At 39.6% G+C, this 12,901-nt stretch overlaps 1 protein-coding gene across 1 annotated transcript in view; it reads left to right on the top strand.

Moving 5' to 3' along the window:
* Positions 1 to 12,428, top strand: part of RAB22A (RAB22A, member RAS oncogene family) — a 59,400-nt gene extending 46,972 nt beyond the window's left edge. Inside the window, exon 7 of the mRNA XM_025399572.1 lies at positions 4,511 to 12,428. Within this exon, the coding sequence (XP_025255357.1) occupies positions 4,511 to 4,608 (98 nt within the window). The 3' untranslated portion in view covers positions 4,609 to 12,428. The remainder of the gene's footprint in view (positions 1 to 4,510) is intronic.
* The last annotated feature ends 473 nt before the right edge of the window (positions 12,429 to 12,901 follow it).

The raw sequence follows: 12,901 nt of genomic DNA, 5'->3' as shown, positions 1-12,901 counted from the left end.
GAACGCCATGAGAGCAGGGTGGATGTAGCGTTAAGATCCACCATGTGGTTGAGAGCCAAGGGGACTGAAGCAGAGTGGGTCCTTTGCCATTGGGTCAAGGAGGGGCATGCACTCCAGAGCCCACCAAGGCCAGGCAAGGATGACCCATGAGCAGAGCAGGCCCAGGTGAAGCCCTGGGAACCCCACTAAGGCCAGGCCCAGCTCTATCAGCTGGGACCACACTGGAATGTGGGCCCCTGGTTGGTAAGGTTCTTTTCACATTTCTTTTTACGTGTCCCATTGTTTAGATCTGGCCAATCATTTAAGTATTTTCAGAGTCCTTTGCAGGAAGGAGCCCATCTGCTGCCAGATATGGCCAGTGAACTACTTACTGCACCCTCTAGGCCAGCGCCTTCATTTCAGTGTTAAAAAGTCATGATGTCCCTGGGCATGGTGGTTGTCACTTATAATCCCAGCTACTCCAGAGGCTGAGGCAGGAGGATCACTTGAGGTCAGGAGTTTAAGACCACCCTGGGCAACAGTATAACCCTATGTCTTAAAAAATAATAAAATAAAAATACTAGGGCATTGTAGCATGCACCTGTAGTCCCAGCCACTTGGGAAGCCGAGGTGGGAGGATGGCTTGAGCCCAGGAATTTGAGGCTGCAATAAGCCATTGATTGCACCACTGCACTCCAGCGTAGGTGACAGAGCAAAACCCTCTCTCTTAAAAAAACAAAAATCATGTTTATTGTTGTCGTAGATGTAAATAGCAGGTGCCCAGATGAATTTCTGAAAGGCAACATAAAACCAGTTGGGAATTTTTCACAGCTCAAGCTGAAATACCTAAGTGTGTGGTGTCATGAGTATGTTAAAATTACCACTATCTTTTTGTGTTCTTTACTTTAGTGGTATTAAAAACAGGAAGGTAGGCCAGACATGGTGGCTCACACCTGTAATCCCAGCACTTCGGGAAGCCAACGTGGGTGGATGACCTGAGGTCAGGAGTTCGAGACCAGCCTGGCCAACATGGTGAAACCCCATCTCTACTAAAAATACAAAATTAGCTAGGTGTGGTGGTGCATGCCTGTAATCCCAGCTACTTGGGAGGCTGCGGCAGGAGAATCGCTTGAACCTAGGGGGTGGAGATTGCAGTGAGCCAAGATCACACCATTGCACTCCAGCCTGGGCAACAAAAGCAAGACTCCATATCCAAAAAAAAAAAAACAACAAATAAACAAACAAAAAAAAAAACGAAGGTAGTAGTAAACCAACAATGAAATTCTTATATAAAAACTAGTATGTACATATTCATTTTAACTGTGAAAAATAAAACCTATATGTTCACAAAGATTAGAAAAATTGAGAGACATGTACATAGACTTTATTGTCCACTGGTTTAGTAAAACTGCACGAGCACAGTGCCTGGCACACTGACTTTGTATTGAAGTGTAGTAGACATACAGAAATGTGCACATATCAGAAGTACAAAGCTCAGTGAATTTTCACAAACTGAATATACTCCAGTGCTTGGCACTCTGGTTGGGACATGGCCATTCCTACACCCAAGGGTAACCGTCCTGATACTAATTCTCAGATTGGTTTATCTGGTTTTGTTTTACATATATTTTGTACTTTACATTTTTAAAAACATACTCTGTTTCCTCTGTGTATCTGGCTTCTTTCATTCTGCATTACATTTTTAGACCATCCATGTCACTGCATCTAGCTGTGAATGATCCATTCTCATGACTGGTTTGTGCGTGTCACTGGTTTGTGTCAGTGTCAGTTGTGGGGATAAGGGGGCAGTGAAGAATACCCACAATATAATTATCCATTCTGCTGTTGATAGACATTTGGGTAGCTGTTTCCAATTTAGAGTTATTACAAACAGTACTGCTCTAAACATTCGGATCATATTCTTTGGTGAACATCTGTACACATTTTTGTTAGGTGTATTTATACCCACAAGAAAAATTGCTGGTCGTTGAGTATGCATGCATTCAGTACAGCTTTACCGCCAACCAGTTTTCAAAGTGGTAGTTGTACTAGTTGACACCCACACCAGTAGTGTATGAGAAGTCCGGTCACTTTCTGTCTCTGGTGGGTAGGCAGTGATCTCCATTTTCATGACAGTTAATGAAGTTGAGCACATTTCCGAATATTGATTTACATTTGTCATATCTACATATCCTCCTTTGTGAAGGGCCTGTTAAAAGTCTTTTGCCTGTTTTCCTGTTGGGTTACCTGCCTTCTTCTTAATGTTTTATAGTTCTTTATTTTGGAGATGAGTCACTTATTGACTATGTATATTGGAAATATCTTCTACTGTATGGCTTGCCTTTGTTTTCTTAGTCAGCTCCTTCAATGGATTGAAGTTTTTAATCTTCATATAATCTAATTGATCCTTGTTTTCCTTTGTGTTTAACTGCTTTCGGTTTTTTGGTTGCTGTTTTAGAAATCATTACCTAATCCCAGCTCATGAAAATAGTCTCCTCTTCTTTCTTTTAAAAATATTATTTGTTTAACAATTTTTTGATGTCATACTTCACAGATGTCTCTTAGATACCAGCTATATTTCAATATCCATTTATTGAGAATAATGACAAGAAGCTTGGGTAAAACTTTTAAACGAATTTGTAGTATATTCACAGCAGTGTCTAGTCATTTGAAAAGTAGTTACAAGACACTGGGAGATACTTTCTCAATATGGAAACCATGCTGTGTACTCCCCACACAGATCTGCAGACAGCTCAAAGTGGTGGAGGCTCAAGGCTTGACAGAACCTGAAAGTCAGTGGAGAGGCCATCTTAGCCTTGTTAATGCCAAAAAATGTGCATGTCCATTTATTCCATGTTTATAAAATACTTCTGTGTCAGGTATTGTGCTGATAAGGTACTGGAAACATAAAGATGGGCAAATAGGATCTCTTGCCTAGAAGAGCTTAGGATCTAATGCGAGGGAGATAGTCATGTAAACAGATATGAGATATGTGTTGTAACCTATTTCTGGTGTCCTGATTGATTGTAGTGTCTGAGATGTTAGAGAGTAAGGAAGTGGGAGAATGTCAGGAAAGCCTTTGTACAAGAAGCAACCCTTGAGTTATCAGCCAGGTAGGTAGGTAGGTGATTTAAGGATTCTCTCGAAATTGGCCTTATGCTTCACGGAGCAGTGAAGTGAAACCTGTTCATTGTCATGCATTGTTGGTAGGAGAATGTAGTGGCACAGCCTCTTCAGAGAGTAATTTGGCAGCATCTGTCAAAATGTAAATTGCACATTCTTCCTGCGTTTACGCTAGATAGATACTGGAATACAACGTATGTGTCAGACAAACGCCTAGGAGTAGAATGCTGTGACCTGGCTCTTCCGCTCCTGGCATTAATCCTGCAGATACACTCGTAAGCTGACAGAGATGCTTCTTGCATCTTTGTTAATAACATCAAAATGTTGGAAACAAACTAAACATCCATCAGTAGAGAAATGGTTAAATGACTGGTGGTCCATCTGCAAATGCAGTATTGTAGAGCTGTTAAAAAGAAGGCAGCAGGCCAGGCACAGTGGCTCACACCAGTAATCCCAGCACTTTGGGAGGCTAAGGCAGGCAGATTGCTTGAAGTCAGGAGTTCGAGACCAGCCTGGCCAACATGGCGAAACCCCGTCTCTACTAAAAATATAAAAATTAGCTGGGCATGGTGGTACATGCCTGTAGTCCCAGCTACTTGGGAGGCTGAGGTGGGAGAATCGCTTGAACCTAGGAAGCTTAGGCTGCAGTGAGCCAGATTATGCCACTACACTCCAGCCTAGGTGACAGAGCAGGTAAGCCTGTCTCAAAAAAAAAAAAGTAGGCAGCTCTTTCTCCATGTACTATGATGCCACAATCCCCAGGATGTGTTGAGTCAAAGTATCATGGTGGAGAATGGTGCCTATGGTTTGCTTTATTTCTTGCCCCATTTGGCCTTGGAAAGGGGAGATGGGTAGGGATGTAGGTGTGCCTGAGTGTTTGTGCATATATGTCTCTGGAAGCCTGTACGAGAAATGGGCCACAGTGGTGGCCTTGTTATGAGACAGAGGGACAGCCATATTCTGATTGAACTTTTTAAAAATAAATCATATGTATTACCTACTCAAAACAAAATGTTTTTAATGTGTGGCTTTTTTTAATCAAAAAGCTTTTATTAAGTGCTGTGTGATATCCTTGTTTGGATCCTGGGGCAGAAACAGGACATGCGGAAAAACTGATGCTATCTGAAAAAAGTCTGGAGTTAATAGTGATGTGGCAATGTTGAACTCTTCATTTTGACAAATGTCCCGTGGTAATATGTCAGCACTGGGGGAAACTGGGTGGGAGGTACACAGGAGCTCTATCATCTTTGCGACTTTTCTATAAATCTAAAATTATTTGAGTATAAAAAGTTTATTAAACTTTTTTTTTTTTTTTAACTTCAGTGAAACCTGTCAAATTGCATCAGCAAAATTGTTGTGTCTGAGAAAGTTAAAGCTCACTCCCTTCCCTCTTCTCATCTTGGTTTAGGTCGAAGAATTCCATCCACTGACGCCAACCCGCCATCTGGCGGTAAGGGCTTCAAACTCCGAAGACAGCCTTCAGAGCCAAAGCGGAGCTGCTGCTGACCGAACCTCAGCCCCTCAGACTTGATGATGAAGTAGGTGGTCCTGAAAGTTAACAGGAGGACTGGGGTCCCTACCACCAGTTTTCACCTAGCCAGTCTTGAGTCTTCTCCGTACAAAAATGATTCACAGAAATTGACCAGTTCTGTTCTCCAGAGACTGCAGCAATGATATTTTAGTCTGTGAACTTCTATTATGTAAAGAATCTCTAATGTACAAAGGGACTACATCGTTGGCTTTTGACCTTGCTGAAAAGGAACATATAACTTTATGGATGGTAGGATTAAGTTGTTGAGTAGTTTTGTAATCAAGATTTTATGTAACATTTGTAAAGGGAAAATTAGCACTTTCGTGGTTCTTAAGGGAAAAAAAAGACCTTGTGGAGATTATAATTTCCTTCGTTTCTGTTACCACTGTTAGAGGGAGTTGTATCATTTAAAATATAGTGGGATAGTTTAAGTGGAGGGAGGACAATTATTATCTGAAGCTAAAATGGGTTATTTATAGGACTGATGGAAATGATTTCATTTCTGCCATCTCTAAAGCACTTTTCATTGAACATGTTAGCCTAGGATACGTACAGTAAATTAACAATGATAGCAGCAGATGCCTAGCTCACCCTGGGTTTCCTTCTGACCTTGTCATGGTGTGTGCCACCAAACACATTATTGGCACCTTTTTAAATAAGCTCTCATGATCAAGATGGTGATGGTAGAGTAGCTGCCCAGAATAAATTGAATTTCATATGTTCTGAACTGAGTAGCAATGGTTTAAAAAGAAAGAAAAAGGAAGTGAAGAAGGTGGTGTAAATGCTGTCAATTATTTTTTAACCCAAGTATTTTGGTGGGGAAAAGCAAGTATCTGTTGCTTAGCATATGTAAAGTTGTAGTCTATATTTATGAGGCCATTGCTTAAAGATTATAAATTATGTAAATACATTAATAAACTCTAAGTTTCATTTGACATTCCATTGAATCTTGCACCCAGTCTTGCATATGCCTGCCCAGTTTTCAGCCTGTTAACGGGAGACTCAGGCACATTGGTATTGTATAAAGGTATACAGTCTTTAAAGGTTACAGTCTGCCTTCCCTTCTACCCACCCGCCTTCCACCAGATCCCATCCGGAAATGGTAATAAGGACATATGCCACTTTGACAAATCTGACTAGTCCTTACTAGCCTGAGGGTCAAAGATGAATCTCCAACCCCAAGTCATTTACCTGGTCTTGGTAATAAGTTTCTTTTAGCTTGTACAGCATCCTCAGACCAACTGAGGAGCTTTCCTTGTTAACAATTTAGCTTATCTTTTTGTTTCCTTTATTTTTGCCTGCCTCTGTTAGTGGTTAACACTCTTTTCCCTCAGGGAGCCTAATGAGGTTTTTAATATAATCTAAAAATAAAGCATTGAAGTGAAGTTGGTGAAAATTTGTTCCTGGTCTAATTTGGCACCCTTCCAACCTGAGTATTGTAGGGGAAGGAAATTTACAAGATTTAATAGGAAATGAAACAGCTTGAATTTCAAACTAAATTGTATTTTCAGAGCTATCCTTAAACTGAACAGCTGAAACTTTAAAAAATAATTGTTATTATTTTGTGCCCCCCACTTAATATGGATAGATTTTAATGGGAAGATTATAATTCAGATTAAGTAAAAAACAGTTCCCTTTTCCCTGTTGTATATCTTAAGAATTTGGAATTTTTTTTTATCTTCTGAAATCATATAGAAAGAATGTCGTTAGTAAAAATTCTAACTTCGTTTTGTTTAAAAGACACGTGGATGCTCCATCCCCCTAGGATTTTGCTTCCTCCCCAGTGCTAAATTAGCAAGCTCCTAGAGAAGCCATGTGATTCCCAGGGCCAGGCGCTTTACAACTGAAAGTAGTTTGACTTTCTTCTGTATACATCCAGATGGATCCCAGGCATCTGGGCACCGCCCTAGTATGTCCCTAGAATTCCCACTGCTGGGCCTCTATCTCCATGACAACAAAGTAAAAACAGGTTGCTTGACTCATTACCGAAGAGGCAAAGCATGTGCGACCCTTTCTGTCTTATTTTACCAAAAGATGGTGCAAATCTATGACCTTCACATTTTTTCCACCAAACCCAGCAGTGGCTGTTGGTGATTGTATGGTATCCCGGTGCATGGGGAAAGGCAAGGTCTTCTGAGCTCATCTTAACTGGTGAGGCATCTGGATGTCTCTGATATTACTGTGATGTTTTACTGTACCAAGCCCAATGTGGGTCCATCTCATCAGCCCTTTGCTGATTTCATGATTTCTCACACTCCCTCCCATATGTAGGGTGTGATTCTGTTTTATTGTAGCCACGTTTTATTAACAGAATGAGTGATACGAAGCTTGTACTTAATGTATTTTTCGGGCCTCTTCTCTCATTTTCATCAGTCTGTCTAAGAAGTTGACTCAGCACTGTTTCTCATGTAATATCCTTTTAATGCTTAGCAACAACAATAAGAAAAAATTGCTGTCTCAGATCCGTAATCCATACTCTGTGAAAGCAGGAAAAAAAATGTTTTTACTTATTTCATTTGCTTCTAAAATGCAAAGATGAATATTAAAGTCAGAAGCAGTGTTTTATTTTGAGCACATTTTGGATTATTAACCTGACTAAGCAATGATCTAATACACATTTCATATTTTCTTTATAATAATTTATTATGGAGAAGAGGCTAGATTTCAAAGGAATTGAGACATATGCCCATCTATAAACATTTTTTGGTTTTCTTACGATACAGGGCCATTTTTTAAAACTCTCAGGACTGAAGAGAAAAATTATTAATTAGCTGCTACTTTATGTTGATTCTTTTCAGAGAAATTGAAATAAGCTCTTTGCAGGTGTCCAATCCTAGAAACCAATGGTCTCCAGAACTCTCCTTTCACACAAGTGTTTTTCTGATTCTATGATAACTAATTAACTATCATCTGGTGATTAAAAGAACATAAAGTAAGATTATGATTAAGCGTCCGTCACCTGCTTGTCAGCCTCAGTCAGGATAAGTTTTACATGAAGCAGCTGAAAGATTTAGTTCTTTTCAAAGTAACTTATTTTCTTTTGACCGTTTATGATGTTGTTTGAAGTGCCTGTTTCCCGTTGTGCACACACTTTCTGGATGTCTGAAAGGATCAGGACTTTTGTGTTAGAGGCTTGCCTCCTCTCTGTGGGCTGGTGTCCTTTTTGAAGTTATCAATTCCTCTTATTCTTAAATATCTAAAGGGAAAGGAAACCACCTTTAATTTCAAAACTTCTCTTTAAGTCTTGTATGTATTTCTTTTCTGTTCTCAAGGAGGAAAATTGGTCTAGGAGGCCTTCCAAATTAAACTCTGGGAAATATAGTAATGAAAATATCCTTTAGCTAACTTTCCTGTAACTGTCAAAACAAAATGTCAGTATTTGTAGGGCACCGTGTTAAAATAAGGGGTTTAGATTCCAATGACACTGCACTAATTGGCATGTCAGCCTCCAGCTCAGAATGGCATTTGCTCATGGTTACAGGCATCTTTTAGATTCTAAGAGTGAGTTACAGAATTCGTTTTGGTACTTTCACTTATTCTTTCAGAATACATCAAGGACGTGATTCATGGGCCCTTAAGAGTATAAGATATAGTTGCACAGTATGTTGCTTAAGTAGCAGATGAGCCCCCCTAAACATCCACATGTCTCTGCAGGAACCTGTGTAAGTATTGCGAAAACCCTTTTCTTCCAGGGAAAAATTATTGGAAATTCCTTAACTAAGGTATACTCGGTACTCGCTCTAGAACATTTGGGAAATGACAGCGCACAAACTCAGGCTGGCTCTCCCCTCTAACCTCACTGGGCTATAAATGTTCCTTCTAACTCTGTAATGAAAGTTAAATGACAATGACAAACTAGATAGCGAACCTGTAAAAGTCATTATTTACATTTGTTTTAAAGGGACAGTTTTACCGTTTGACTTCAAGAGATTTTCTACCTCTTAACAGTTAATATTTTTTAAAGGAAGAAATGGAATGTACCTTCAGGGGTCAAGCTGTTAACTATATACCTGCCTCCAGTTAGCTTGGTTTATCAAAAGGATTTTTAAATGATTCAAGATGATGTTTAGGATATTTGTTTTAACTCCTGCTGTGCTATGATTTTAAAAAAATAGTCTAAGAAACAAATTTATCCATGAGATAAACATTATATTTTATAGTTTTAGAAAAAAGAGGTGGGGGTGGAATTTAGCCTAGAACTTAAAGAAACAACCTCTGCCAATTTCTCTTGACAGTGGAGTTGCTTGTCTTGACTTCTAATGATAGAAATCCAGGCAATTTGATTATCCAGTTTGCAAGAAACTTTAATGGAATTCTAGGGCATTTGTCCTGTTTTATGTGCAAATGAAAGTCTAAAAAATATTAGGATATTGCATTTTTCAGGAACCTCCATTTTTTCAGTCTAAGAGAACGATAAGTGAGAGACCGATTGTGATGAAGTTTCATTAGACATAATGTGGAAAGTGAATAAATAGAACCAAGAATCTTCATATTTCTGTCTTTCAGGATTCTCTTAGCATATAGGAAAATGATTTACTTTCCAAATCTAGGACTTCCAGTAGCATAGATCAAGTTTAATTTGATGGTCTGTACCGTCACAAATAACTAATATCTGTTTTCTTTCCTTTTAGAGTATAATCAATTATTGACAGGCCAGAAAATTTTTGGCTTCAAAACAAAAGGATTCATAAGCTTAAAAAAAATAAAAATTCCCAAACCTTCCGTCTATTCCTTTTATTACGTTGAACATTTTACATAGTAAGAGTAAGATGTATCATTAGTAGATGGTGAAATTAAAACCATGGTGTCTAACAGATTTAACAAAAAATGTTTAATTTACTACAAGTTCATTTTCAGATCTGTATGGTGCCCAGTGCTCCACAAAATGCATGATAATTGCAACAACAAAATTATTTTCATGAAAAAGAATTCAAGTGCCAAAGTCCTATCAGCCAATTAAAAGCCATAAGAGAGGAACAATTTTTTTTTTTTTTCTTTTTTTAGATGGAGGCTCACTCTGTCGCCCAGGCTGGTGTGCAGTGGCACAATCTCAGCTGACTGCAACCTGTGTCTCCTGGGTTCAAGCAATTCTCCTGCCTCAGCCTCCTGAGTAGCTGGGATTATAGGCGTGCACCACCACACCCAGCTAATTTTTGTATTTTTAGTAGAGACAGGGTTTCACCATGTTGGCCAGGCTGGTCTCAAACTCCTGACCTCAGGTGATCCACTCGCCTCGGCTTCCCAATGTTCTGGGATTACAGACTTGAGCCACCACGCCCAACTAGTAATGATTTTTTTAAAGGGCTTTTCTTAATTGACAGTTTTAAGTTGTAGACATTAATAATCTAACAAACAAAACATGCCAGTTTTACTGATTCCAGTTTTTGCTGGATTGAGGAACTTTTCATTATTTAGGGAAACTTTTGAAGGCAGTACTGTGGAGGAAATCATCCTTAAAATAGCATTTCACACATAGGGCCAATAATTTTTACTTAGAACTGAAATTGTCAAGGAAACCCCTGCAGCATGTAACGTCGTATTGTAGAAGAGCTGGGCATACCTCTTCCTCTAGGCCAGTTCAGAGGCCACTGGCGGCCCAAGTAGAGTGGGGCCCACTGGCGTGAGCAGTCCCTGTGCCCATGCCCATGGTGGTGCTTGACTTTGCTTTGGGGCTTAATCCTAGTATCATTTGGCCATTAATTTTTAATTAAGTTTATACTTGAATAATCAGTTTTACTCCTGAAAAATTTTGAAGCCAGCACTTGAATTTGTTTATATTCACTTACTTTGTATATGAACTTACGACATTAGAGTTTGTAAAACTACCTTAACGTGGCCCATGCATCTGATGTTAGAGGGACTGGTCAGTTCATTACAGGGCGAATTATTGGCAGCTGGCTAGTCAGAGCAACTGATGGGTGGCTTTGTGTGTGTGTGTGTGTGTGAGACGGAGTCTCACTCTGTCACCCAGGCTGGAGTGCAGTGGCGCGATCTCGGCTCACTACAACCTTCGCCTCCCGGGTTCAAGCAATTCTTCTGCCTCAGCCTCCTGAACAGCTAGGATTACAGGCGCCTGCCACCACGCCTGGCTAATATTTTTTGTATTTTTAGTAGAGACAGGGTTCCACCATGTTGGTCAGACTAGTCTGGAACTCCTGACCTCATGATCCGCCTGTATCGGCCTCCCAAAGTGCTGGGATTACAGGCATGAGTGGTGGCTCCATTTTTAAACCATTTGTTATCCTATGTAGTCAGAGCTTTATTGCCCTGGAAGAGATTTTTTTTTTTTTTTTTTTTAACTCTCATGCAGTTCAGTCTTTTCATCATTTCACTTTGTGAGTCACTCACATAATTGTCAATCATCCCTCTGACCTTTTTAAGAATTTACATCTTACCATCTCTGATTGAAGCAGCCTTCTCGCTTTATTTCCTTTATGTTCATTTTCCTGTGGGCTCTCCCTTAGAGACACACGGCCGCAGCCACCTCCTCCACATATGTAATACGCCTTCCCCTGCGGCCTTCCGTGGCCACAGCAACAGGGGCTGCTCAACCGCTCCAGCTGGGCTTTTTTAACAAGCACTGTCAGAAATGCACAGGCCCGGGGTGGGGGATGAACAGAAGTTGATTAGTGGGCACAGAAATACACTTAGATAGAAGGAATAGTTGGAGCATTCGATATTACAGTAGGGAGACTGCATCTAACAATAATTGATTGTGTATTTGAAAATAGCTAGAAGAATCAGAATATTCCCAGAACAAAGAAAAGATAAGCGAGGTGAAGGAAATCCCAGTTACCCTCATTCAGTCCATTACACATTCCATACAGGTCTCAAAATATCACAGGGACCTCAAAGACATGTACAATTCTTAGTTTAACATTTTTGAAAGAAAAGAAAACCGGCCAGAGAATTAAAACAAATAAAATAAGAAACACAAAGACCGGTGTTAGGTGAAGAACTCCAGTGCTTCAGAAAGAGAATAGCAGCACTCCCTTACACTGGGAACATGGCCAGTTGACAAAATGGGTTTTGGTTTTTTTGTTTTGTTTTGTTTTACCATTGGTAATAAGATAGTTAACATAAGTGGTCAGAACTTCGCTGAATTTGTAATAAAGCATTTGTTAAGCGTGTAGAAGTCTAAATCAAAAGTCTTGAAGAAAAACAGCTATAGCAATGAGCCTGGACATTTTTCAAAAAAAAAGAAAAAAAGAAAAAAGAAAGCTAAGCCGTCCTACCAGCAGTCTCTTGCTCCTAAGAATGTCATGCCTTTTCAAGACCTGATGCAAGGAATAAGATATTTGTGCCTTTTTATAATAGCATCTATTATGAAAGTAAAATTCAGTTGCTTACAGTTTGGCCGCTTTGTAGCACTATTATAAACAGCCCAAATTGATGGTCTTGGCCGTACTGCATGACACATGGCCTGGTTACCTGTAATGGAATGCTGCAGTGGTGGTTTGCCAAGCTTCTGTGGATGTCTGAAGACTTTATTTTTGCAGTCTTAACCTTGGGCTGGACCTAAGTGTATATAAACCATATGATGTCTGTATTGTTTATAGATGCTGACAAAAGAAAACTAGACCTTTTGTTTTTTGTTGTAAGATTTTTGTTTTCATACCTATGCTCATAGGAGATAGTTTGCAAATGAAAGTTGATTTGCCATACTTTTAAATAATATTGTTTTAGCTTGAATATTCTATAATACACTTTTATAGAGTATAACATGCTAAATCACTGTTTTGTTGTAAGAAAGGTGTAAACATTTTGTTAATAAAATGCTATGTTTACAAATATATATATATATGCCTCCCAAATGGTTTCTCTTTGTGATATTACTCATGATATGTTCTTCTTAACCAAATATTCTGAAGTCGTTTTTAAATGACCTTTGGATACTGAAATACCAGAATTTTGACAGCTGTAGTGTCTGGTGAGCAGCAAGTTATTTGTACCAAGGTATCTGAAGCTTCCCAGCTTCCCATATCCTTATCTTATACAACTCCTCCCTCTCCTTGCTCTTCAGTAGTTAAGATGGGGGTTCTAGAAGCAGGTCAGCAAGGCCACCAGTGAGCATTTAGAGGGAAGTTTGCTGCCCCTGGAAGAAAGGAACAGTGTGGTGCCCTAGATCATAGAAGAAAAGGTCTTCCCTTGTCTTCCATTATTTTGGGGATTTCATCAAAGATGCTAGTCTTTCCATCCCAGTGCTGACTTGAACCCTGCACCCCCAGTACCGTTCATTGCCAGCAGAAGCACTGGCTCACACACATC

The sequence above is a fragment of the Theropithecus gelada genome, chromosome 10 (assembly GCF_003255815.1).
Source record: "Theropithecus gelada isolate Dixy chromosome 10, Tgel_1.0, whole genome shotgun sequence".
NCBI classification, from domain to species: Eukaryota; Metazoa; Chordata; class Mammalia; order Primates; family Cercopithecidae; genus Theropithecus; species Theropithecus gelada.
The sequence above is the reverse complement of the archived record's forward strand: the minus strand, read 5'-3'. Positions and strand labels throughout refer to the sequence as shown.